General features: G+C 41.7%; 1 protein-coding gene across 3 annotated transcripts; it reads left to right on the top strand.

Annotated features, from left to right (window-relative positions):
• Nucleotides 1-24,593, top strand: LOC109907057 (ankyrin repeat domain-containing protein SOWAHB-like). 3 transcript variants are annotated; one of them, XM_020504849.2, is made up of 14 exons: nucleotides 2-266; nucleotides 2,576-2,637; nucleotides 3,001-3,282; nucleotides 5,135-5,233; nucleotides 7,741-7,800; nucleotides 8,100-8,201; nucleotides 8,415-8,426; nucleotides 8,614-8,616; nucleotides 15,993-16,079; nucleotides 17,368-17,370; nucleotides 17,877-17,879; nucleotides 18,060-18,132; nucleotides 23,450-23,551; nucleotides 23,933-24,593. In XM_020504849.2, exons 1-14 carry the CDS (start codon nucleotides 143-145, stop codon nucleotides 24,118-24,120), a joined length of 1,200 nt encoding a protein of 399 aa, XP_020360438.2. In that variant the 5' UTR covers nucleotides 2-142; the 3' UTR covers nucleotides 24,121-24,593. The 3 variants fall into 3 exon arrangements, with proteins under 3 accessions (XP_031650400.1, XP_020360438.2, XP_031650401.1); XM_031794541.1 differs by having other exon boundaries at nucleotides 143-266; nucleotides 23,904-24,115; XM_031794540.1 differs by lacking the exon at nucleotides 5,135-5,233 and having other exon boundaries at nucleotides 1-266.
• The last annotated feature ends 2,031 nt before the right edge of the window (nucleotides 24,594-26,624 follow it).

Consider the following 26,624-nt stretch of genomic DNA (forward strand, 5'->3'; position numbering starts at 1 on the left):
GGGTGGAGTAAAGTTGGATGTACTATACCATTTTTTTCTCTCAAATTAGCCAGGATACGCTACAATGTCATAGCAGCAAGATCATAAGAATTCTAAAAGAAACCTGATTTTATCATAGAACACGAGCATTGATATATCGATAATGGGCGATGTAAGTGAAGAATCGTTGTTGGATTATTTCTACTCGGCCGGATGGAAAGTAAAAAATTCAGATTTAATGAAAACATACAAGCCTTTTATTGGTCACAAGGACATGGAGCTGCGTGGTAAGTAGCGGTACATTGTATCTGAAATGTAGAATTGAGAAAGGATTTAACCTCAACAGCAACAGTTTCATGTGTTCAGTGATGGATGGCTTTTAGCGATGTCACTGACCGTACCATGTCTCGCCTCATGCGACATCTGTCATGTAGCTTTCATGATATGATCATATTCAACGGTTTCCAATTTCATATATAGTTTTCCCGTAAACCCATTTGTTTCTCATTGTTCCCAATCCCCAGTCGGTTAGCTTAAACGTAACATCTGCTTTACATTAAAGGTCCTTTAAAAATATACAATTACACCAGGAATTCTGTCATTTCCTTTGAGACCAGTTATAGCTGCATGAATTCTCCAGTGCCCGCTACCCAAGCCTCAGATCCAGACCACTCCAACGAATCATTTTCACCATTGGACTGTGGTATTCTGTGACATTACAACAAAGCTTCACCCTGATAAACAGTGTGATTACGGTGCTGCCTTTCTGTAAGTGATACCAGCCCCTGAATCATGAACCCAAGTCAGCATTATCCTTAAACCTGCTACTGTGACATAAAAATATGTTCTTCTGCTTTACCAATAATTTCCCATGCACTACACCACAGCATCATCCCTGCTTGGTACTGGATAACATAACTAGGCCTTAACATGTTTGACCGGCTCTAGATAAATGATTATCCAATGTGACCTTGTATTACAGTTGTACCGCTTGTACTGTCCAGATGCTATCTCAGTGGTACAGTTGTTGACAGAGGTTTCCAACGAAAGCTGCTTTACTGTGCCATCTGACATGGCTGGAGGGTCCAATTATGGAAATGATTTTCAGTACATACAGTACTTAAAGTCTGTTATAACAACATGTGTTCCCTTCTTTAATGGGCACTATTGCACCATAATAGTGTTTGAATCATAATGCAATAAATTAGGCCACATGTACCAGCACAGCTAGATCTCTAATGGAGTGCTCTTTTATTACGATGGAACAAAATGGGGACATTGTGGGAAAGTGATAGCTAACATGGCTGTGTCTGTCCAGTTGCTATGGTTATCTGTCTACCTCAAGATAATGAATAACTGCAGGTGTAAACTGTGTCACCCCTATATTACTAAGTCAGGAATTATTTTGTTGATGTGATGTAAGTGGCCACTTCCTCTGGATTTCCTGTTTTTGTGGATGTGAAGTTGTGAACTACTGTCTTATTCTGAAATGTTATTTCCTTACCCTGTTGTCAGGAAAAAGGAAAGAGGTCAATTGTCCAGCTCTATATATTCTTTCATAACTAAGCATTCTTTCAAACACAGGGCTTCTGCCATTAGTATTTTGTATGTTGAACTAGGATGGTCTATGTTAATTAGGTGGTCTGGCCGCTGGAGTAATGGATCAATTCTCAGAAACAGTACCCTATATAAACCAACGTCTGTCAGCATCAAGTCTGAATATAATTTCACAAACTCAGTTATATTTGTGAGAGGAGTTAAATAGTTAACTATTGTAATAGCCATCCATCTGCAGTTGGTTTGGGTTCCCATAGGAAAGATTTAATACTGCGGAAATAGACAGATAGGTTGGGGTTGGGAGTTTTGGAGATGATGTGTGAGTAGAGTTTTTTATTTTATCTGCCCGCCTCTCATGTTGGCAGTGAGAGGTCTGGTTTCCTCTCTGTCCCTTTTCCCAGTCAGTGACTTTGTTCTGAGATGATTGTTTTGCAACTGGAGGAGTGCTTGGCCTGCAGAGGAATGAAAGCCCCTCACTCCTGGAGCCCCTGGGGTTAACCCCAAATTGCACCCTATTCCTTATATAGTGCACTACTTTTGCCCAGAGCTCTATGGGCTCTGGTCATAAGTAGTGCACTAAATTGGCAATATGGTGTCATTTGGGACAGAAGCCTGGTCTCTGCAGGCAGGGGGAATATGGTGAAATAACAGGGAGGGGAGATCAACCACCAGCCTTCACAGGCCACACAATAATCTCAAATAGCCATCACGCATTCTTCTGGTTCAAAAGGTCTACATCTTGGAATGCCAGAGTGATCCAACAGCCTTATTTAGAGTAAATAGAACATTCCGTTTCAGATAAATCTAATCAATCATAAGATAACACTTGATTTGATTAGTGGTTATTATTCCATAAGAAATCTATTACTACACTTGTTATAAAGTATTGTTAGACCAAATTATATTTGTTTTCCTCGTCATCCTTTGACATGTTTTCTCCAAATCCCTCAGAGAATGAAAGTCTGAGGTTTTGGGAGAGAACTAAAAGCGATATCATGTTTTTGAAAGTGGATATGCCAACATTGTTTCTTTTCCCCAGCCAAATACAGAGAGGAGTTCAAACAGATCATCGACAGGATTGCTGTTGTGAAATCAGAGAATGTAAGTGAAGTAGAGCTTTTGACCATTTGTGGATTGTGTGCCGTGAAAAGCTGTGATAAAATCAGTGTGCATAATTATTTAATGCTCCACACTCAAATCAAGTTCCCTTTCCACAATATTGACTCAGCCATGGTAGTTAAATTGTATGAAACTAAAAAAGGATATGGTATTTCTTTGCTGGGTCTGTTTACTATGTAGTTTGTTGTGTTATTGGTTATATACAGTGTTGTTATTACCATTCAGTTACATATTAATTAGAAAGGGCAACTTACAATAATTACTTTTAGGTCAAAGTTGACCTCTCATATACAGTAGGCCTTTACCCTCCTCATCTCCTGCCGGCCTGCTGTCTGTCCCTATCAGGGTGAGAAGTACCTAGTTCTGAAGAAGAGATACCGGCAGCAGAAGCAGGACAGTGAGACAGAGCCTGGGACAGACAGACAGGCCAGCCCTGCCAGGCCATCGGCCTCAGCCCAGTGGGATGGGTCAGGGGTCTCGTCTCTCTCCAGTGCCCAGATGGAACCAGACCTCCAGCCTGAACTGGCCAAGTGGGCAGAGGAGAGGAAGCCTTCCCGGGTGACGTGGTGTGGAAGAGGCCCCAGCATTACTGTCACAGAGGCACCCGAGCAGGAGCACATGCAAGAGGTCAGTCTCTATGTTGGCTCACTAGACTCTGTCCTTGATACTTGTGTGTGCCCTTTAGCCTGCTCAAGTCTGCACATTTGTTAAAATATAAATGCATTGACAGCATTAGAGAGGAATAAATCTGTATGAAAACAAGACTTGCCACTACTATCATTCTCATCCATTTCCTATGGATTTGAGTTAAGTATGACTGCTCTCTATTCTGGCATCAGACCTCATTCTGGGCATAAGAGTTGAAGCACAGACGAGTTTAATGATGAGAAAGTCAAACAACTTGTTCCAGTGGCTGTATCTTTTACTCAAAGGCTATAGCTGTTCAGAACCAAATGTGGGTTGTCATTCCCATTATGTTTGAGCTGCAAAATTGTAATTGTATTTCCTGATAAATCAGGGGTGGACTGGGACCAGAAATGGCAACTGGCATTTCTAACACACCAGCCCATTCTTTCCCTTGAGGCACCCACACATTTTCTTCCCTCATGCCCCCCCCCTTGAGGCCCCTCTTATTAGTCAGATAATGATCATTTGATGCTAAAAACCCAAGTTAGATAGGCCCACTGGGCTAAAAATGGACCCGTCCAGTCCTCCCCTGTGATAAATGTAAGGGTAATTTGTACATTGATATTTGACCTCAATAAAACCCATATTCAGCTCTTCAATTTTCATGGTAATGTGGCTGAAGTGATTTTACATATTGTTCATGGAAAACAATCTTAGTAGTAGTGTGTCTACAATCCTAGCATTTAAAGAGATTATTCAGTAACAGTAAAAAGGTTTGGACACACAGGGTTTTTCTTTATTTTGACTGTTTTCTACGTTGTATAATAATAGTGAAGACATCAAAATGATGAAATAACACATGTGGAATCATGTAGTAACCAAAAAAGTGTTAAACATATCTAAATATATTTCATATTTTAAATTCTTCAAAGTAGCCACCATTTGCCTTGATGACAGGTTTGCACACTCATGGCATTCTCTCAACCAGCTTCATGAGGTAGTCACCTGGAATACATTTCAATTAACAGGTGTGCCTTGTTAAAAGTACATTTGTGGAATTTCTTTCCTCTTTACTGTGTTTGAGCCAATCAGTTGTGTTGTGACATGGTAGGGTTGGTATACAGAAGATAGCCATATTTGGTAAAAGACCAAGTCCATATTTTGGCAAGAACAGCTCAAATAAGCAAAGAGAAACGACAGTCCATCATTACTTTAAGACATGAAAGTGCAGTCGCAAAAACCATAAATCGCTATGATGAAATTGGCGCTCATGAGGACAGCCACAAGAAAGGAAGACCCAGAGTTAGCTCTGCTGCAGAGGATAAGTTCAGTGGAGTTACAGTGGCTTGCGGAAGTATTCACCCCACTTGGCATTTTTCCTATTTTGTTGCCTTACAACCTGGAATTAAAATGTAAAATGATTCCATGTGTTATTTCATAGTTTTGATGTATTCACTATTATTCTACAATATAGAAAATAGTCTAAATAAGAAAAACCCTTGAATGAGTAGGTGTGTCCAAACTTGGCTGGTACTGTATGTTAAGCCGATAGTGTCAATGTCCACAGAAGTATGTATAAAGCGTTCAAGCTCAAACGGTATCTACTCACACTGTTGTTGAAGACAGGAAAAGGTCAACAGCACAACACCAGTAGTTTCTGCATAGCGTGTGAATTGTAGCTGCTCACCTCAACAAGCCGTTAACAGAACACATTTTACACCCTGTGCACTGGGTCTAATGTGGCTATAATTTTGGCAGAGCTACAGTAACCAGGGGTAAATTGAGAATGTTCGTATTAAATGGAGAATGGAGAAATGGCATCATTCTGTATGTTATTTCGCTGTGCCTCCAGGATCAGCACACTGAGAGAAAACCCTCACCGTCTGTTTCGGAGGAACCCCTTGTGCACAGCAAAGGGGAGAATGAGCTAGACAGAGACTCAGGGTCAAAGGTGAGAGGCTAGTGACACCAGGAGTAAATCTCAAAAGTATTTTCCTCAATTCCTTGCATCCCATCTTGCCTCGTCTCCTCATAAGGTTGGAGAGAAGCGGAGAGAGCGTTAGAGAAGTTCTGAGGAGAAGATGTCTTCCAATGCTCTCCTCACATCCCTCTCAAAATGTCAGTGGGAGGTGAGGAGAGCAGCTCCAGGAATTAGGAAAATACTTTTGAGATTTAATTTTCCCCTGATGTTACTTCATCATATTTCACTGTGTTGGATTTTAACAGGTCTGTGGAAAGAACCAGTTGTCAGCAAATATTCCCCTGTGTAAAAATACTGTTAAACTGTGGCAGGTTGAACTTCCTCTTTGCACTCTGTTTATACTACTCTCCTTTGCTCTTGAAGAGCTTGGTGTTCTAATCTCTGGCTCTGAACGTTGTTCTAATCCTTGGTTCTAAACGGTGTTCCAATCCCTGGTTCTAAACTGTGTTCTAATCCCTTGTTCTTAACTTTATTCTTATCCCTGGTTCTGAACAGTGTTCTAATCCCTCGTTCTGAACCTAGACAAAGAGAACGGAATTACATGACAGAGAGAAGAAAAGTGCTCAGAGCTCTTATTATTGTAATTATTCAGAACTCAACGATAAAAAAAATCTGTCCAACAAATAGACTACATGACCAAATGTATGTGGGCACCTGCCCGTCGAACATCTTATTCCAGAATCGTGGGCATTAATATGGAGTTGGTCCCCCCCCTTTTGCTGTTATAACAGTCTCCACTCTTCCTAGAAGGCTTTCCAATAGATGTTGAAACATTGTTGCGGGGACTTGCTCCATTCAGCCACAAGCGCTTTAGTGAGGTTGGGCACTGATGTTGGGCTATTAGGCCTGGCTCGCAGTAGGAATTCCAATTCACCCCAAAGGTGATTGATGGGGTTGAGGTCAGGGCTCTCTGCAGGCCAGTCAAGTTCTTCCACACCGATCTCGTCTAACAATTTCTGTATGCACCTCGCTTTGTACAAGTGGGTATTGTCATGCTGAAACAGGAAAGGGCCTTCCCCAAACTGTTGCCACAAAGTTGGAAGCACAGAATGGTCCAGAATGTATAGAACTAAGGGGCCTATCCGAACCACAAAAAACATCCCCAGACCATTATTTCTCCTCCACCAAACTTTACAGTTGGAACTATGCATCGGGGCAGGTAGCGTCGGAATGACAAATGGTGAAGCGTGATTCATCACTCCAGAAAACGTGTTTCCAATGAGTCCAATGGCGGTGAGCTTTTTATTTTTTAATTTTAATTTTAATTTAACCTTTATTTAACTAGGCAAATCAGTTAAGAACAAATTCTTATTTTCAATGACGGCCGAGGAACAGTGGTTTAACTGCCTTGTTCAGGGGCGGAACGACCGATTTTTACCTTGTCAGCTCGGGGATTTGATGTTGCAACCTTTCAGTTGCACCTTGGAAAGGTGGCATCTTATGACTGTGCCACATTGAAAGTCACTGAGCTCTTCAGTAAGGCCATTCTACTGCCAATGTATGTCTATGGAGATTGCATGACTGTGTGCTCGATTTTATATACCTGCCACCAACGGGAGTTGCTGAAATAGCCGAATCCACTAATTTGAAGAGGTGTCCACATACTTTGGTATATATAGTGTATTTTTTTCCCTCGTAATTTTTCTTTCCAGCAGAGAAAAAAGTGGACATGTGCCATTGTGGAATTGGTTGAATAAATAGGCCTCCACTTTTCTTGTTACACAAGGCATGTATGACAGTGACATGAAAGAGTTGTGTGTTTTACACCATCTCTCTGTATGATCTGAGAACAATTAGCAATCAAGAGCTTGACCAAACAAAACATAAAGAACATTTTCTCCCCACATTAATCAGCCAGAATGACTCTTTTGTGCATTCTGAGAATTCTGTGCTTTATTTTCTGAGCATTTTTGACCCTCTGTAAAACGGTGGGTGTTCACAGTTATTATTACATTGTACCCTTGGTGTGAAAAACTGTGTTTGCTCTGTGGCTCCATTTGCCATCCTGTCTGTTTGTATGTCTGTCTCACTCTTTTTGCATCACTTCATCCCTTTTGATCTCTGAAGTTTAAGGTGATAAATACAAACAGTGTGATTGTAATAATTATGTGTGTGTGTGCGCGCACGTGAGTGTGAGTTAGGCTCTGAACACATACTCATCATATTCCATGATAATTTACTTGAAGTAAGCGCTACCAAAATAGTTCAGTACCCTTCATAATAAGTCTGCTCAACCATTGATCTATGGACTGCCACCTTTGTCTAAATGTGACCTAAATGTATGAACCTTAACCAGGCACTGATGTTTTTCCAGAAAATATGTATTTTAAAGTCATGGATTTTATTGTATTGATTGTTTTATTGTGTATTTATGACTATTGTGAATTGTGTCCCAAAAAAAATCTGCATTAGCTGCCATTGATACTTTCTTTATTAAATTGAAATAAACCATTCTCTGATTCGTGTATGTCTCTCAGTCAGAGTCCGAAGAGCAGGAAGAGGAGTGTACGGGCAGTATGGGCTCCACCCCAGTGGCTGTGAGTTTCCTCATTAATTTACAGGTAGCATTAATATACAGAGGCGGCAGGTAGCCCAGCGGTTAAGAGCATCACTGCTTCGAAATTCCCAAGCCGACTAGTTGAAAAATCTGACGATGTGTCCTTAAGCAAGGCATTTAACCCTAATTGCTCCTGTAAATCGTTTTGGATATGTGCGTCTGCTAAATTACTAAAATGTAAATGTATACAATCATATATTCATACTACACGTTAATGTATACCGTACTGTGATGTCTGTGCTGGCCATTTACTTAGCTCATCCACTCCCTGTCCTACAGCTGGACCCTGTGGAGAAGGAATGGATCTACTCTGCTGCATGTGGCTGTCTCTCTGACCTCGCCCAGCTGCTACAACAGGAGCCCTCCCTGGCCAACAAGAAGGTAACCCCACCACATGGCCCACCCCAACATTGCCCTTAAAAATATGTTATAAGTCACCCTCATCATTCTGTATGCCATTGCAATATAAATGTTGTGGATGAATAAGTAGCCATGTTTTAATGGGAGTCAGGTAAAAGTATTCTAAGATGTTTAACTCAGAGCACCACACTGATATTGAGTTTTTTCCTTCTTTCCTTCATTTGGCTTTTAAAGGACTTCACCTCGGTGAGTATACTTTCTCCAAGCATTTGAATATAATAAATATGTATACTTCTTGTGCATGAGTGGTCTACATAGAAGCGTGTATGTTATGACCTGCATGAACTATGTAGTTAGTTTGACTAATATTGTTTCTTTTCTGGTTGGAATCTGCTATGTTTTGCCTGCCTGTGACCATGACTGTCTCTCTCAGGGGGTAAGTAGTCTGACTATTGATATCCCACTGTATGGGCAGTCTTTATATGTTCTGTCTCTAAATTCTTGACCACTTAAACTTCTTATGGCTGCAGGGGCAGTATTGAGTAGCTTGGATGAAAGGTGCTCAGAGTAAATGGACTAAATACTAAAAAGTATTTAGTCAGCCACCAATTGTGCAAGTTCTCCCACTTAAAAAGATGAGAGAGGCCTGTAATTTTCATCATAGGTACACTTCAACTATGACAGACAAAATGAAAAAAAAATCCAGAAAATCACATTGTAGGATTTTTTATGAATTTATTTGCAAATTATGGTGGAAAATAAGTATTTGGTCAATAACAAAAGTTTATCTCAATACTTTGTTATATACCCTTTATTGGCAATGACAGAGGTCAAACGTTTTCTGTAAGTCTTCACAAGGTTTTCACACACTTTTGTTGGTATTTTGGCCCATTCCTCCATGCAGATCTCCTCTAGAGCAGTGATGTTTTGGGGCTGTTGCTGGGCAAGACGGACTTTCAACTCCCTCCAAAGATTTTCTATGGGGTTGAGATCTGGAGACTGGCTAGGCCACTCCAGGACCTTGAAATGCTTCTTACGAAGCCACTCCTTCGTTGCCCAGGCGGTGTGTTTGGGATCATTGTCATGCTGAAAGACCCAGCCACGTTTCATCTTCAATGCCCTTGCTGATGGAAGGAGATTTTCACTCAAAATCTCACGATACATGACCCCATTCATTCTTTCCTTTACACGGATCAGTCGTCCTGGTCCCTTTGGAGAAAAACAGCCCCAAAGCATGATGTTTCCACCCCCATGCTTCACAGTAGGTATGGTGTTATATTTGGATGCAACTCAGCATTCTTTGTCCTCCAAACACGACGAGTTGAGTTTTTACCAAAAGGTTATATTTTGGTTTCATCTGACATTCTCCCAATCTTCTTCTGGATCATCCAAATGCTCTCTAGCAAACTTCAGACGGGCCTGGACATGTACTGGCTTAAGCAAGGGGACACGTCTGGCACTGCAGGATTTGAGTCCCTGGCGGCGTAGTGCGTTACTGATGGTAGGCTTTGTTACTTTGGTCCCAGCTCTCTGCGGGTCATTCACTAGGTCCCCCCGTGTGGTTCTGGGATTTTTGCTCACCGTTCTTGTGATCATTTTGACCCCACGGGGTGAGATCTTGCGTGGAGCCCCAGATCGAGGGAGATTATCAGTAGTCTTGTATGTCTTCCATTTCCTAATAACTGCTCCCATAGTTGATTTCTTCAAACCAAGCTGCTTACCAATTGCAGATTCAGTCTTCCCAGCCTGGTGCAGGTCTACAATTTTGTTTCTGGTGTCCTTTGACAGCTATTTGGTCTTGGCCATAGTGGAGTTTGGAGTGTGACTGTTTGAGGTTGTGGACAGGTGTCTTTTATACTGATAACAATTTCAAACAGGTGCCATTAATACAAGTAACGAGTGGAGGACAGAGGAGCCTCTTAAAGAAGTTTACAGGTCTGTGAGAGCCAGAAATCTTGCTTGTTTGTAGGTGACCAAATACTTATTTTCCATCATAGTTTGCAAATAAATTCATTAAAAATCCTACAATGTGATTTTCTGGATTTTTTTCTTCTCATTTTGTCTGTCATAGTTGAAGTGTACCTATGATGAAAATTACAGGCCTCTCTCATCTTTTTAAGTGGGAGAACTTGCACAATTGGTGGCTGACTAAATACTTTTTTGCCCCACTGTATATGCATATTATTAGTATTGGATAGAAAACACTTTGAAGTTTCTAAAACTGTTTGAATGATGTCTGTGAGTATAACAGAACTAATTTGGCAGGCAAAAACCTGAGAAGAAATCCAAACAGGAAGTGAGAAATCTGAGGTTGGTCGATATTCAACCCAGCCCCTATTGAATACACAGTTGGATATGGATGAAGTTGCACTTCCTAGGGCTTCCACTAGATGTCAACCATCTTTAGAAACTTGAATGAGGCTTCTACTGTGTTGTGGAGCCGGATGGGAGCTCTTTGAGTCAGTGGTCTGGCAGAGAGCCAGGTCCTGGTCACGCGCATTTCACATGATAGCGACCTGCGTTCCATGGCTTCTCTGCAGACATAGGAATTTTCCAGTTGGAACTTTATTGAAGATTTATGATAACAACATCCTAAAGATTGATTCTATACTTAGTTTGACAAGTTTCTTCGACCTGTAATATAACTTTTTGAAGTTTTCGTCCGACTTTCGAATGGACCTGGATGAGCGTATGGATTTGTGTACTAAACGCGCTAACAAAAGTAGCTACTTGGACATAAATCAAGCATTTATTGTGGAACTAGGATTCCTGGGAGTGCATTCTGATGAAGATCGTCAAAGGTAAGGGAATATTTATAATGTGATTTCTGTTGACTCCAACATGGCGGATCATTTTATTTATTTTCTGAGTGCCGTCTCAGATTATTGCATGGTTTGCTTTTTCCGTAAAGTTTTTTTAAATATCTGACACAGCAGTTGCATTAAGGAGAGGTATATCTATATTTCCATGTCTAGCAATTGTATTTATCAACATTTATAATGAGTATTTCTGTCAAATGATGTGGCTCTCTGGGGCGGCAGGGTAGCCTAGTGGTTAGTTCAAATCTGTCGTTCTGCCCCTGAACAGGCAGTTAACCCACTGTTCCTAGGCCGTCATTGAAAATAAGAATTTGTTCTTAACTGACTTGCCTAGTTAAATAAAGGTAAAAAAATATATCAAAAATATCACCGGATGTTTTTGGAACTAGTGAACATAACGCGCCAATGTATACTGAGATTTTTTGATATAAATATGAACTTTATCAAACAAAACATACATGTATTATGTAACATGAAGTGCTATGAGTGTAATCTGATGAAGATCATCAAAGGTTAGTGATTTATTTTCTCTATTTGTGCTTTTTGTGACTCCTCTCTTTGGCTGGAAAAATGGCTGTATTTCTCTGTGATTTGGTGGTCACCTAACATAATCGTTTGTGGCGCTTTTGTTGTAAAGCATTTTGGAAATCAGACACTATGGTGGGATTAACAACAAGATTACCTTTAAAACGGTATAAAATACATGTATGTTTGAGGAATTTTAATTATGAGATTTCTGTTGTTTTGAATTTGGCGCCCTGCATTTTCACTGGCTGTTGTCATATCGATCCCGTTAAAACCTCTTGTGACTAGGGGGCAGTATTTTAATTTTTGGAAAAATAACGTTCCCAAAGTAAACGGATAGGATAGAAAACACTCTAAAGTTTCCAAAACTGTAAAATTATTGCCTGTGAGTATAACAGATCTGATATTGCAGGCGAAAGCCTGAGAAAAATCCTATCCGGAAGTGCCTCATGTTTTGAAAGGTCTGTGTTCCAATGCGTCCCTATTGAGCAGTGAATGGGCTATCAACCAGATTACTTTTTCTACGTATTCCCCAAGGTGTCGACAGCATTGTGACGTAGTTTTACGCCTTTATGTTGAAGAATACCCGTAAGCGGCTACATTGTGTAAGTGGTCACCTGATGTCTCTGTATTTTACGCGAGAATCACTCAGAGGTAGCCATTTTTCCAATCGGTCCTACTGAAAAACCAATTGTCCCGGTGGATATATTATCGAATAGATATTTGAAAAACACCTTGAGGATTGATTATAAACAACGTGTTTCTGTCGATATTATGGAGCTAATTTGGAATATTTTTCAGCGTTGTTGTGACCGAAATTTCCGGTCGATTTCTCAGAAAAATAATATTTTGGGAAAAAAGTAACATTGGCTATCTAACTGGGAGTCTCGTGAGTGAAAACATCCGAAGCTCATCAAAGGTAAACAATTTAATTTGATTGCTTTTCTGATTTTTGTGACCAAGTTACCTGCTGCTAGCTGGACATAATGCTATGCTAGGCTATCGATAAACTTACACAAATGTCTTGCTTTGGCTGTAAAGCATATTTTGAAAATCTGAGATGACAGGGTGATTAACAAAAGGCTAAGCTGTGTCTCAATATATTTCACTTGTGATTTTCATGAATAGGAATATTTTCTAGTCGTATTTATGTCCGTTATGCTAATTAGTGTCAGTCAATGATTACGCTCCCGGATCCGGGATGGGGTGTCACTAGAGGTTAACAGGATTGCAGCCCTAAGAAGTTTTAAAAGTGCCTAACAACAATAGCCTATATTACGTGTATTAACATTTGGTCATGATTGCTCATATTTTCGTTGCTCATCATTATCAACAGGTAAAAAGCAGTGTCAAACCTGCTCCTAACTCCCAATTCCATATGTACTAATTGCAAATAGTCAACATTCCATAGTTTTTGTTTTACTTAATTGTATTTTAAAAACCCTGTGATGTAAAAACATCAGATCATGCATTTCCTGCGGTGCCACTATCAAAAGGATTATGAAAGATAGCTTTTTAACTCCTGAACCCCCCACCCGACAACCCAAATCCCTTTATTGGTCTCCCTGTGCGCTCAAGAGATTTGAGTTTATGTTTGTTGTCCCTCCCCTCTGTTGGGGTTCTCACACTGTCCTGTTTCAGACCACCTTCTAAGACCTAACCTTAAGCCCCTGCCATCACCACACCCACCCGGAAAATATTCAAGGGTCGCCATTGAAGTGCAGGGAGATGGGAGGGGGGGATTAGAGAGAGACTCTTAATGCTCCACAAAGACTTCAACCACTTAAAGATAAGCTAAAAGTTATAGAGCAGGCTGGGATTAATTGAAGAACAATTTTGGTTGTGTCCTCGGGAAGATGCTAAATCTCCCTCGGACGGCTTTGATGCCCACCCTTCGGCGGTGAAGTCACCTGTACCTAGGGCCTGAGTTTGAGGAGGTCTGGGTGCCATTTGTTCCTTGGTCTGAGGTTGTAACTGACTCTGTGACCTACAAAGATTAGACCATTCATAAACTCTGACTTTCACAATAGCAGATGCATTGTGTAGCCTTACTCTCCCCCTCAACCGTCATTAACTAAGACTTGCTTATTCAAAGACCAACCAATTTTAACCACATCTAACATATAGATGTAGGATCTTCATTTGATCACTCTTCTGTTGGTGAGAATTTTCTAGCACCACAGGAAATGCAGATGAGCTTTGTGATTTACATAAATTCACTGAAAACCCACACTAACACATGGTAATATTAACAGAAACATAAGCGTTTTGCTGCAGCTGCAATAACATCAGAAGAATATGTGTACAAATATGGAGCAATAAAATTAGATTTTGATTTGACCGTATTGCACTTTTCATGTTACCTACTTTTAGCTAGCTAATAGCCTCCGAAGTATTGGGACACTGGCAATGACAAAATACATTATTTACCATTCATTTCTATTGGGCACAAAATAATCTGAAACACAACCAAGACAAACAGCAAATGCATCCAACATTCAACTTGATGTAATCATTGTGTGTTCTGAATATAGGACCAAATATTTAACTTTTTAAGTGCATTTTCCTTTGGTACCCTAAAATGGGGGGACTATGTACAAAAGTAATTTCTAAACGGTTAACCCACAAATGATGAAAATACCATCAAATTAAATCTGACAGTCTGCACTTTAACCTAATAATCATTGTATCATTTCAAACCAATGTGCTGGAGTACAGAGCCAAAACAAAAATTGTCACTGTCCCAATTATTTTGGGGCTCACTGTATGTCAAATTAAGATCCTACACCTGTATCATATTCCTTCATCATCTCCATCTCTCTCTTTTTCTTCATCAACATGTGACATGGGCTCCCCCTCCTGCCATGTTGGACTGGGATGTACTTCCTTTTACCCTGTCCTGTAGTTTGTAAGTATATCATTCTCCAATCCCTCCTCAGTGGTCTTACTATGAACAGCAAGGTGTCACACAGGCCATAGGTCATTTTGTCAGATGTGTCTCCAGTTGACCAACCCTTGGCCCTTTGGCCACTACTTACTTACCTCCACAATGGGTGTATGACACACACACACACACACACACACACACACACACACACACACACACACACACACACACACAAAAAGTTGGTCATCAGTCAAGCAGACAGGCATGCGGGGGGTGGCCCCACCGAGCTAGGACAGGAACGAGAGGCACGTGGAGGGGTTGAGGCCACATCCTGTCCGACCTCATCCGTCACTCCTGCCCACTAGGGGACCCGCCGAGCAGCCACTCAAACGACCCATCCGACCAATCCGTCTTCAGCGTGTGACAGGACAGACAACAGAGATCGAGATACTCAGAGCCAGACTTCATCTATCACAATCTGTCTCCCAGACTGGTTTTTTACATCTAGAGGTATATCTTCCCCCATGCTTCTATGATATCTGATATTGAGGTTTTGTATAGTTCACTGAGGTTGTGGTATATAGTGCACAATGCAGGAGACAAAGAATAACCATTATAGCCATAAACAAGCATGAATAATCATCACATATTGTAAGCTCATACTTTCTAACAAACTAAAGGAGATGATTGATTGACATATTTTGATTGACATAGGAAACCTTCTTTTGTTTTCCCTGTTCCATGTCTGGAGTCAGACTCAGACACACAGGTTGTAGTTAACAGGCTGACATCTGTAGCAGCCCATGTTTTCACCTGCCGAATAGCTTGCTATTACACAGCCTGAAGTGCTCAGTGCTCAGAGACCCATTGACAAGAGTAACACAGTTGATCACAACAGCAGCACTGTCAGACAGGTGGATGTGGTGTGCATGGGAGTTTTCATGTGTGTGCATGTGTTGTTTTGTGTGTGTGTGCATGTCTGTCTGTGTATGTGAGAGTTTGTGTGTGTGTCTGAGTATGTATGTGTGTGCGTGTTGTCTCTGAGCGTGTGTGGTAGGCCCACAGCACGGAGGGGCCCCAGTGCTGTTCTTCTGACGGCTGCGTGCTGACAGTGGTGCGTTGCTTGGTGGGTCTCCCCTCTCTCCCCTCTGTGGGTCACACCAACACCATCAATCTTCCCCCCCGTGACAGGCGGCTGGGCACCCCTGTTGTGCGCACAGTGCAGTGTTGTTTTGTAATTAGGCTCAGTCAGATGGCAGGAAACCATCCCACCACCTTTCCCTCCATCTCTCTACTCCTCCTGTGCACAGCTGGGCCACTGCCTCAGCCAGCCTATCAGAGCTCTCAACCTGATATGATTCACTCTGTTTAAACTCCTTGTTAGAGTTTAACCACCACTGGGAATGTACATGTATCTACAAGTATTTGTGTATATGCCAATACAAGTATTTGTGTATACTTAAAAATAAAATGGCAACTCCTGTGTCCGTGTTGTAGTAAAGTGCTTTTGTTATGTACAGTATAGGGAATTCGTCTGTATTTTGTAAATGGCTTACATTTCCCTCCTTGTTTTGGCCACAGACAGCTCTACACTGGGCAGCCAAACATGGCAAAGAGGACATGGCTACCATGATGGCCAATGCAGGGGCTGACGTCAACACTAAATCTGTGAGTATTAGCCTAGTGTTTAGAGCGTTGGACTAGTAACCGAAAGGTTACAAGATCGAATCCTGAGCTGACAAGGTAAAAATCTGTCGTTCTGCCCCTGAACAAGGCAGTTAACCCGTTGTTCCTCGGCTGTCATTGAAAATAAGAATTTGTTCTTAACTGACTTGCCTAGTTAAATAAAGATTTAAAAAAGGTACACCGTGGGTCGTTCCACGAAGAGAGTTCCTTTTGCGTCCCTTTGATATTTTAAGTAGACATTGTGCACAAATATTTATTTTTAAAAGCCTGTTATATTAAATGAAGTGCCCATTAATACAGACCACATGGAGAATTCAATAAATCTGATTTTCTATATGAATAAAGGCTTGCTAAAGTGCCAAAATTTGCATTTTGAAATGTCCTTCTGTGCCCCTCTGTGACTTCTAGGAAGATTTTAACCCACTTGATCCCAACATTTCTGAAAGTTTTCAATAAAATTGTAAAGCCCTAGTTATTTTGTTGCTGTGACAAAGTCATTTCTGAAGATTGTTATTTAGTTCATGTTAATATTAATTAATAAATAATAATGATGACCCTCATTTTAAGGTCAACCCTGTTATGTGAACCGAACTCTATTTTTAAGAGATTTTATTTTCAAAAGAAACATTGAACAGCTAATAGTCAAATAACAGTGTAAAATCAGGTGAGCTGATTCTATTCTTTTTGGCAATTTGCTAGTGTTTTGTGGTGGAAAACTGAGTGGGTCGAGCATAACATGTCAACCATGTTACCCATATATAGACAGGCTAGAAATCAACCATTTCAATATTTTTTGTGAAGCATGCATTTAATTCCTGTTGTGTTGCACACAACAAGCTTCCATTCCGCCTGTCACAAGACATGGCTGATTTAAGATGAACTTGTCAACCCTGTTATTTTATTCAGTAATTAATAGGCATGGGAAAATATGTTTTTTATTAAGTTGAACATGTGTTCTTCATGACAAAATCTTAAAACTAAGTTAAATAAAAAAGTTGTTGCACTACTCAAAAGGGACTTTGAGTTTGAGTTCATTTTTATTTTTACGACAGTGCCCATTTATCAACATTTCAGTAAAATAGCAAGCCGGCTCATTTTCAATGGCCGCCCCGGAACAGGTTATTATTTTGTGGATTGACTCCTGTTTGGCACACCTGCATTTGGGGAGTTTCTCCCATTCTTCTGTATCAGAAATTGGAATGGTCTGTTTTACAAAATATTGTCTTACTGTACAGGTAATAACATTACTCCTGCTTTTATTTTCTTTCAGCATGTGAGTATCTCCTCTTTCATCTAAGTGTATCATGCACAGGAAGTGATCTGGTAAAATAGGTACTGTATGCTGTTGTCTGTATACAGTATTTGGAGGCTGGCAGCCAGGTTAGATGTAATGTTGCATCATAATGGTTCCTGTGAAGATACCGCTTTGCGAATGCATTACAGTAGTCACACACACACACACACACACACACACACACACACACACACACACACACACACACACACACACACACACACACACACACACACACACACACACACACACACACACACACACACACACAGTGTCTACTAATAAATCAAGCCACATAATGTTCTTTCCCCTAAACACTGTCGGAATGTATTACCGTGCCAAACTCACAACTATGGCTATTTTTGGGGAATTACTAGCTAATTATGTATTTGGTCATTAGGTTTTGTTGCCATAACCTCTGGTAATTTGTATATTCTCTCCTTTCCTGTATTCATTGGCTGTGTTGGGGCCATGGGAAACTGTAGGGGGTAGGTATTAAAACGCCTTGTACATTTTTCCATGGTTGAACCTTGAACCCTGCACACAGTAGACATCAGAGGTTATGTTCAAATAGCTATGTTATCCCATTTGCATTTTCCCCCAATGGTTTTGGTGGGGAACATACAGTATAGACACATTTGCATGATTTTGCCCTTTTTGTTTTGCAGGGCTATACACCCCTGCATATTGCAGCATTGCATGGCCATCGAAACATTTTGGAGCTGCTCATTGGAACATATGGTAAATGACAGGGAAAGTTAACTCACTTGCTTTTTGTTTTTGGGGTGTGGAATGAAGGGTATCACTCATTGTCTCACGTCAGATACCGCGATAGCTGTCTGCACTGTTCTGTCTGATAACTCGCAAACACTCATGGAATAGCTAAAAATAAATTTGGCTACAATATGCTGTCCTCACATTCAAAAAATTTACCAAGGTGACTTCGTCCACTGAGCCCCCTTTCATCCTCAAAAGAGTCAGTTAATCTGACCCAAAATTATAAACCTGTAGCTAATATTGATGGGGCCGACAGAGATGGCCGCCTCGCTTCACGTTCCTAGGAAACTATGCAGTTTTTTGTTTTTTTACATGTTATTTCTTACATTGGTACCCAGGCAATCTTAAGTTTCATTACATACAGTCAGGAAGAACTACTGAATATAAGAGCAACGTCAACTCACCATCAGTACGACCAGGAATATGACTTTCCCGAAGCGGATCCTGTGTTCTGCCTTTCACCCAGGACAACGGAATGGGTCCCAGCCTGCGACCCAAAACAAAGACGTCGTAAAAGAGGGAAACGAAGCGGTCTTCTGGTCAGGCTCCGGAGACGGGCACATCGCGCACCACTCCCTAGCATACTACTCGCCAATGTCCAGTCTCTTGACAACAAGGTTGATGAAATCCGAGTAAGGGTAGCATTCCAGAGGGACATCAGAGACTGTAACGTTCTTTGCTTCACGTAAACATGGCTCACTCGAGAGACGCTAACGGAATCGGTGCAGCCAGCTGGTTTCTTCACGCATCGCGCCGACAGAAACAAACATCTTTCTGGTAAGAAGAGGGGCGGGGGCGTATGCCTTATGGTTAACGAGACGTGGTGTGGTCACAACAACATACAGGAACTCACCTGATTTAGAATTCCTCACAATCAAATGTCGACCGCATTATCTACCAAGGGAATTCTCTTCGATTATAATCAGAGCCGTATATATTCCCCCCCAAGCAAACACATCGATGGCTCTGAACGAACTTTATTTGACTCTTTGCAAACTGGAAACCACATATCCTAAGGCTGCATTCATTGTAGCTGGGAATTTTAACAAGGCTAATCTGAAAACAAGACTCCCTAAATTGTATCAGCATATCGATTGCGCAACCAGGGCTGGTAAAACCTTGGATCATTGCTATTCTAACTTCCGCGACGCATATAAGGCCTTCCCCCGCCCTCCTTTCGGAAAAGCTGACCACGACTCCATTTTGTTGCTCCCTGCCTACAGACAGAAGCTAAAACAAGAAGCTCCCGCACTCAGGTCTGTTCAACGCTGGTCCGACCAATCTGATTCCACGCTCCAAGACTGCTTACATCACGTGGACTGGGATATGTTCCGCACTGCGTCCAACAACAACATTGACGAATACGCTGATTCGGTGAGCGAGTTCATTAGAACGTGCATTGAAGATGTCGTTCCCATAGCAACGATTAAAACATTACCAAACCAGAAACCGTGGATTGATGGCAGCATTCGCATGAAACTGAAAGCGCGAACCACTGCTTTTAACCAGAGCAAGGTGACCGCAAACATGACCGAATACAAACAGTGTAGCTATTCCCTCCGCAAGGCAATCAAACAAGCTAAGCATCAGTATAGAGACAAAGTAGAATCGCAATTCAACGGCTCAGACACAAGAGGTATGTGGCAGGGTCTACAGTCAATCACGGATTACAAAAAGAAAACCAGCCCCGTCATTGACCAGGATGTCTTGCTCCCAGGCAGACTAAATAACTTTTTTGCCAGCTTTGAGGACAACACAGTGCCACCAAAACATGCGGACTCTCCTTCACTGCAGCCGATGTCACAGGAAGGCCATAAAGAGCATCAAGGACAACAACCACCCGAGCCACTGCCTGTTCACCCCGCTATCATCCAGAAGGCGAGGTCAGTACAGGTGCATCAAAGCAGGGACCGAGAGACTTAAAAACAGCTTCTATCTCAAGGCCATCAGACTGTTAAACAGCCTCCACTAACATTGAGTGGCTGCTGCCAACACACTGACTCAACTCCAGCCACTTTAATAATGGGAATTGATGGAAATTGATGTAAAATATATCACTAGCCACTTTAAACAATGCTACTTAATATAATGTTTACATACCCTACATTATTAATCTCATATGTATATGTATATACTGTACTCTATATCATCTACTGCATCTTTATGTAATACATGTATCACTAGCCACTTTAAACTATGCCACTTTGTTTACATACCCTACATTACTCATCTTATATGTATATACTGTACTCAATACCATCTACTGCATCTTGCCTATGCCGTTCTGTACCATCACTCATTCATATATTTATGTACATATTCTTTATCCCTTTACACTTGTCTGTATAAGGTAGTCGTTTTGGAATTGTTAGGTTAGATTACTACTGCATTGTCAGAATTAGAAGCACAAGCATTTCGCTACACTCACATTAACATCTGCTAACCATGTGTATGTGACAAATAGATTTGATTTGATTAGATTTTTTCATGAGCAAGTCTTCACTACCTACTTCTACATCTAGTTAAGATGTTTTGTGGTTGTAGTCAGTTTTTATGAATTTGAAATGTGCACGAAAATGTTATTAGTTAGCTCGCAAGTATCAATTCAAATTGTGTTTGTCACATGCGCCGAATAAAACAGCTGTAGACTTTACAGTGAAATGCTTACTTACAAGCCCCTAAACAACAATGCTGTTTATAAAAATATGAATAAGAAATAAAAGGAACAAGTCATTAAGGAGCAGCAGTAAAATAACAATAGCGAGACTATATACAGGGGGTACCAGTACAGAGTCAATGTGCGGGGGCACCAGTTAGTCGAGGTAATTGAGGTAATATATACATGTAGGTAGAGTTATTAAAGTGACTATGCATAGATAATAACAGAGTAGCAGTGGCATAAGATGGGGGGCGGGGGTGGGCAATGCAAATTGTCTGGGTAGCCATTTGATTAGATGTTCAGGAGACTTATGGCTTGGGGGTAGAAACTGTTTAGAAGCCTTAAAAGCTTCGGTACCGCTTGCTGTGCAGTAGCAGAGAGAACGGTCTATGACTAGGGTGGCTGGAGTCTTTGACAATATTTAGGGCCTTACCCTGACACCGCCTGGTGTAGAGGTCCTGGATGGCAGGAAGCTTGGCCCCAGTCATGTATTGTGCCTTACGCACTACCCTCTGTAGTGCCCTGCGGTAAGAGGCCGAACAATTGCCATACAAGGCAGTGATGCAACCAGTCAGGTTGGTTGTGCAGCTGTAGAACCTTTTGAGGATCTGACGACCCATGCCAAGTTTTTTTCGTCTCATGAGGGGGGATAGGCTTTGTCGTGCCCTCTTCACGACTGTCTTGGTGTGCTTGGACCATGTTAGTTTGTTGGTGATGTGGACACCAAGGAAGCTCGCAACCTTTTTATTTATTTTATTTAACTAGGCAAGTCAGTTAAGAACAAATTCTTATTTTCAATGACGGACTAGGAACAGTGGGTTAACTTGTTCAAGGGCAGAGCGACAGATTTGTACCTTGTCAGCTCGGGGATTTGATCTTGCAACCTTTCGGTTACTAGTCCAACGCTCTAACCACTAGTCTACGCTGCTGCCCCACTACAGCCCCGTCGATGAGAATGGGGCGTGCTCGGTCCTACTTTTCCTGTAGTCCACAATCATCTCCTTTGTCAAGGTATTGGAGTGGCCATCACAAAGCCCTGACCTTACTACTATATAAGATTTGTGGGCAGAACTGAAAAGAGTGTGCGAGCAAGGAGGACTACAAACCTGACTCAGTTACACCAGCCCTGCAGGGGGAATGGGCCAAAATTCACCCAACTTATTGTGGGAAGCTTGTAGAAGGCTACCCGAAACATTTGACCCAAGTTAAACAATTTAAAGGCAATGCTACCATTTAACATTCTTAAAATAAAGTGGTGATCCTATCTGACCAGAGACAGGGAATTTTTACTTGTATTAAATGTCAGGAATTGTGAAAAACTGAGTTTAAATGTATTTGGCTAAGGTGTATGTAAACTTCCGACTTCAACTGTACATAGCCTGTCCCACCTTGTCTTATGAGACGCCGCTGTTCTATCCTGCCGATACAGCGTATAACCAGTATGTTGATAATGTCGTCTCTGTGAGGCATAAGATATTACAGTTTTTAATGTCCCGTTGGAAGTTTAATATTCCTCGTAGGTCATCGATTTATTTTACAATGATTGCATGTTAGCTAGTAGAACGGAAGGCAGTGGGGGTTTATGCAATCGCCAACAAATTCTCAGAAGTCAGCCCGACCTCCGTCCTCTTTTTCTTCGTCTTCTCTTCGAGCAAATGACGGGTATTTGGGCCTGTTCCCGGGAAAGCAGTATATCCTTCATGTCGGGCTCATCGGACTCGTTAAAGGAAGGAAAAAGCTTCTGGTGAGTAATCGCTGTTCTGATGACCAGAAGTTATTTTTGGTCATAAGAGATGGTTGCAGCAACATTATGTACAAAATACGTTTTTAAAAAACAATTTACAAACAACGCAAAAAAAACGAGCAAAAGAACAAAGTTGGTTAGGAGCACGTAAAACATCAGCCATCTTCTCCTGCGCCATGATACAAATCAATCCGTATAAAATGGATGGCAGGGATGCTAACAACGCCCGTTAACACACTAAACGTGGAGTACTTCCGCTAGCTAACTAGTTTAGTGAAGTTCTAGCTAATGGATAAATTTGTTTTCATGATAACCCAGTTTTCCCTTGATTAGTGCGCCGAGTTCTACAGGACAGCTGACTGCTCTCTGCGATTTATTGCGTTGGACAAATGTTATAAAGTTTGCGAGACACAGTGCTAGCTGTCAGAGTGAGATACATGGTGATTGCTGAGAACAGTTCCATAACTTTGGTGCCGTACAACTTCATCAACAAGCTGACAAACTAGCTACCATATGGCCATCCAAACAAGCTTGCACGAGGCTGCTAGCTGGAGCAAGTTTGCTCAGCTGATCGAGCATGGTTTGTCATAGTAGACAGTGCATCATAGCTACTAAGAGCGGAGTGATTTTCAGAATTAGTAACTAGTGTTAGGCGGATGAGCACAATCGTGATTTTTAGAGATGAGTTCCACGTCCTACAATATAGATTGGTTGAGGGACGAGCGTTGTATAGGAGTGACGCCATCTGACGTGAGACAATGGGGTGTCAATGCAACATTTCAGCTATTATCGATCTGCCATCGATTGCCTCCCCCCCCCCCCCCCCCCCCCAAGAAATGTCTGAGTCAATGTTTGACATGTCTTTCCTCTTCTCTCAGATGCGAAGGAGAACCTCCGGGACTACAGTGGCCATCTTGCATGCCAGTACCTGAACATCAGGGAGCCTACAGAGGATGACAGAGCAGCTCCAGAGGAGATACGTGAGTGTCTCTTACTCTCTTCTTTTTGACTCCAATGTCTCTGAAATGTTGTCTAAATGTGTATGTGGCTTTGTTAAGATCTGAACAGAGCACGAAAAGGTCACTCTTAGTTAAGTTTCAGCCTTTACATTCACTCTTAGAAAAAAAGTTGCTTTCTAGGACCTAAAAGGGTTATTCGTCTGTCCCCATAGGAGAACCCTTTTGGGTTCCATGTAAAACCCTTTTCACTAAGGGTTCTACATGGAACTGAAAAGAGTTCTACCTGGAAGCAAAATTATTCTCCAAAGGTTCTCCTATGGGGACAGCTGAAAAACCCATTTAGGTTATAGATAGCACTTTTTGTATTATACAGCTATGGTGGTCCGTATTTTGTTACATCAGAATTCCCTGAGTTCCATATGGCCCAGGCCAGAGACCGCAGCAGGAACAGGAAGTTGACCTCATTGTTCCAGTCCAAGAAGAAGTGGGGCTCAGCGGAGGAGCTAGCCCCTGTAGAGGAGGAAAAGGTGGCACTTGCACCGCATCAACTCATCGTCCCCGCATTCAGACCCAGGAAATTCTCACGCTGAGAAAGTAGGTAACCAAATGCCCCAACATGCATTGATGACATAAGTACATGTTCAGTCAGTGTATGTTTATTTGAATTTGAATATTTGCTTTTATGGTATGTATGCTTGTGTGTCTCGTGCCTTCAGAAAGTATTCAGACCCCTTGACTTTTTCCACATTTTGTTACATTACAGCCTTATTCTAAAAATTATTAAATTGATTTTCCACCTAATCATCTACACACAATACACCATAATGACAAAGCAAAAACATGTTTTTAGAAATGTTGCTAATTTATTTTTTTATTTTTTACGGAAACATCACATTTACATAAGTATTGAGACTCTTTACTCAGTACTTTGTTGAAGCACCTCTAGCATCGATTATTCTTGGGGATGACGCTACAAGTTTGGCACACCTGTATTTGGGGTGTTTCTCCCATTCTTCTCTGCAGATCCTCTCAAGCTCTGTCAGGTTGGACGGGGAGCGTTGCTGCACAGCAATTTTCAGGTCTCTCCAGAGATGTGTGATCGGGTTCAAGTCTGAGCTCTGGCTGGGCCACTCAAGGACATTCAGAGACTTGTCCTGAAGCCACTCCTGCATTGACTTAGCTGTGTGCTTGGGGTCATTGTCCTGTTGGAAGGTGAACCTTCGCCCCAGTCTGAGGTCCTGAGCGCTTTGTAGCAGGTTTTCATCAAGGATCTCTCTGTACTTTGCTCCGTTCATCTTTACCTTGATCCTGACTTGTCTCCTAGTCCCTACTGCTGAAAAATATCCCCACAGCAGGATGCTGCCACCACCATGCTTCACCGTAGGGATGGTGCCAGGTTTCCTCCAGATGTGACACTTGGCATTCAGGTTAAAGAGTTCAATCTTGGTTTCATCAGACCAGAGAATCTTGTTTCTCATGGTCTGAGAGTATTGCCTTTTGGCAAACTCAGAATGGGCTGTCATGTGTTTTTTACTGAGGAGTGGCTTCCATCCGGCAACTCTACCATGAAGGCCTGATTGGTGGAGTGCTGCAGAGATGGTTGTCCTTCTGGACGATTCTTCACAGAGGAACTCTGGAGCTCTGTCAGATTGACCATCAGGTTCTTGGTCACCTCCCTGACCAAGGCTCTTCTTCCCCGATCGCTCAGTTTGGCTGGGCGGCCAGCTCTAGGAAGAGTCTTGTGGTTCTAAACATCTTCCATTTAAGAATGGTGGAAGCCACTGTTCTTGGGGACCTTCAATGCTGCAGACCTTTTTTGGTACTCTTCCCCTTTTTTGGTACTCTGTGCCTCGACACAATCCTGTCTCTGAGCTCTACAGACAATTCCTTTGACCTCATGGCTTGGTTCTTGCGCCGACATGCACTGTCAACTGTGGGACCTTATATAGACAAGTGTGTGCCTTTCCAAATCATGTCCAATCAATTGAATTTACCACAGGTGGACTACAATCAAGTTGTAGAAACATCTCAAGGATGATCAATGGAACAGGATGCACCTGAACTAAATTTCAAGTCTCATAGCAAAGGGGCTGAATACTTATGTACAGATGAAGTCGGAAGTTTACATACACCTTAGCCAAATACATTTAATCTCAGTTTTTCACAATTCCTGACATTTCATCCTAGTAAAAATGCACTGTTTTAGGTCAGTTAGGATCACCACTTTATTTTAAGAATGTGAAATGTCAGAATAATATTAGAGAGAAGGATTTATTTCAGCTTTTATTTCTTTCATTGAATTCCCAGTGGGTCAGAAGTTTACATACACTCAATTAGTATTTCGTAGCATTACCTTTAAATTGTTTAACTTGGGTCAAATGTTTCAGGTAGCCTTCCACAAGCTTCCCACAATATGTTGGGTGAATTTTGTCCCATTCCTCCTGACAGAGCTGGTGTAACGGAGTCAGGTTTGTAGGCCTCCTTGCTCGCACACGCTTTTTCAGTTCTGCCCACAAATGTTCTATATTATTGAGGTCAGGGCTTTGTGATGGCCACTCCAATACCTTGACTTTGTTGTCCTTAAGCCATTTTGCCACCACAACTTTGGAAGTATGCTTGGGTTTATTGTCCATAATAATGGGAAGACCCATTTGCGATCAAGCTCTAACTTCATGACTGATGTCTTGAGATTTTGCTTCAATATATCCACATAATTTTCCTGCCTCATGATGCCATCTATTTTGTGAAGTGCACCAGTCCCTCTTGCAGCAAAACACCCCCACAACATTATGCTGCCACCCTTGTGTTTCACGGTTGGGATGGTGTTCTTCGGCTTGCAAGCCTCCCCCTTTTTCCACCAAACATTACAATGGTCATTATGGTCAAACAGTTCTATTTTTGTTTCATCAGACCAGAGAACATTTCTCCCAAAAGTATCATCTTTGTCCCAATGTGCAGTTGCAAACCGTAGTCTGGCTTTTTTATGGCGGTTTTGGAGCAGTGCCTTCTTCCTTACTGAGCGGCCTCTCAGATTATGTAGATATAGGACTCGGTTTACTGTGGATAAATGTACTTTTATACCCGTTTCCTCCAG

Source organism: Oncorhynchus kisutch, linkage group LG17 (assembly GCF_002021735.2).
Source record: "Oncorhynchus kisutch isolate 150728-3 linkage group LG17, Okis_V2, whole genome shotgun sequence".
Lineage (NCBI taxonomy): Eukaryota > Metazoa > Chordata > Actinopteri > Salmoniformes > Salmonidae > Oncorhynchus > Oncorhynchus kisutch.

Bases quoted from the DNA above. Each gene is read 5' to 3' on its own strand.
- LOC109907057 (XM_020504849.2), top strand. From the start codon at position 143: ATGGGCGATGTAAGTGAAGAATCGTTGTTGGATTATTTCTACTCGGCC. The intron at 2,638-3,000 runs GTAAGTGAAGTA...TGTCCCTATCAG, and splicing joins CTGTTGTGAAATCAGAGAAT to GGTGAGAAGTACCTAGTTCT. The intron at 23,552-23,932 runs GTGAGTGTCTCT...TTGTTACATCAG, and splicing joins AGCAGCTCCAGAGGAGATAC to AATTCCCTGAGTTCCATATG.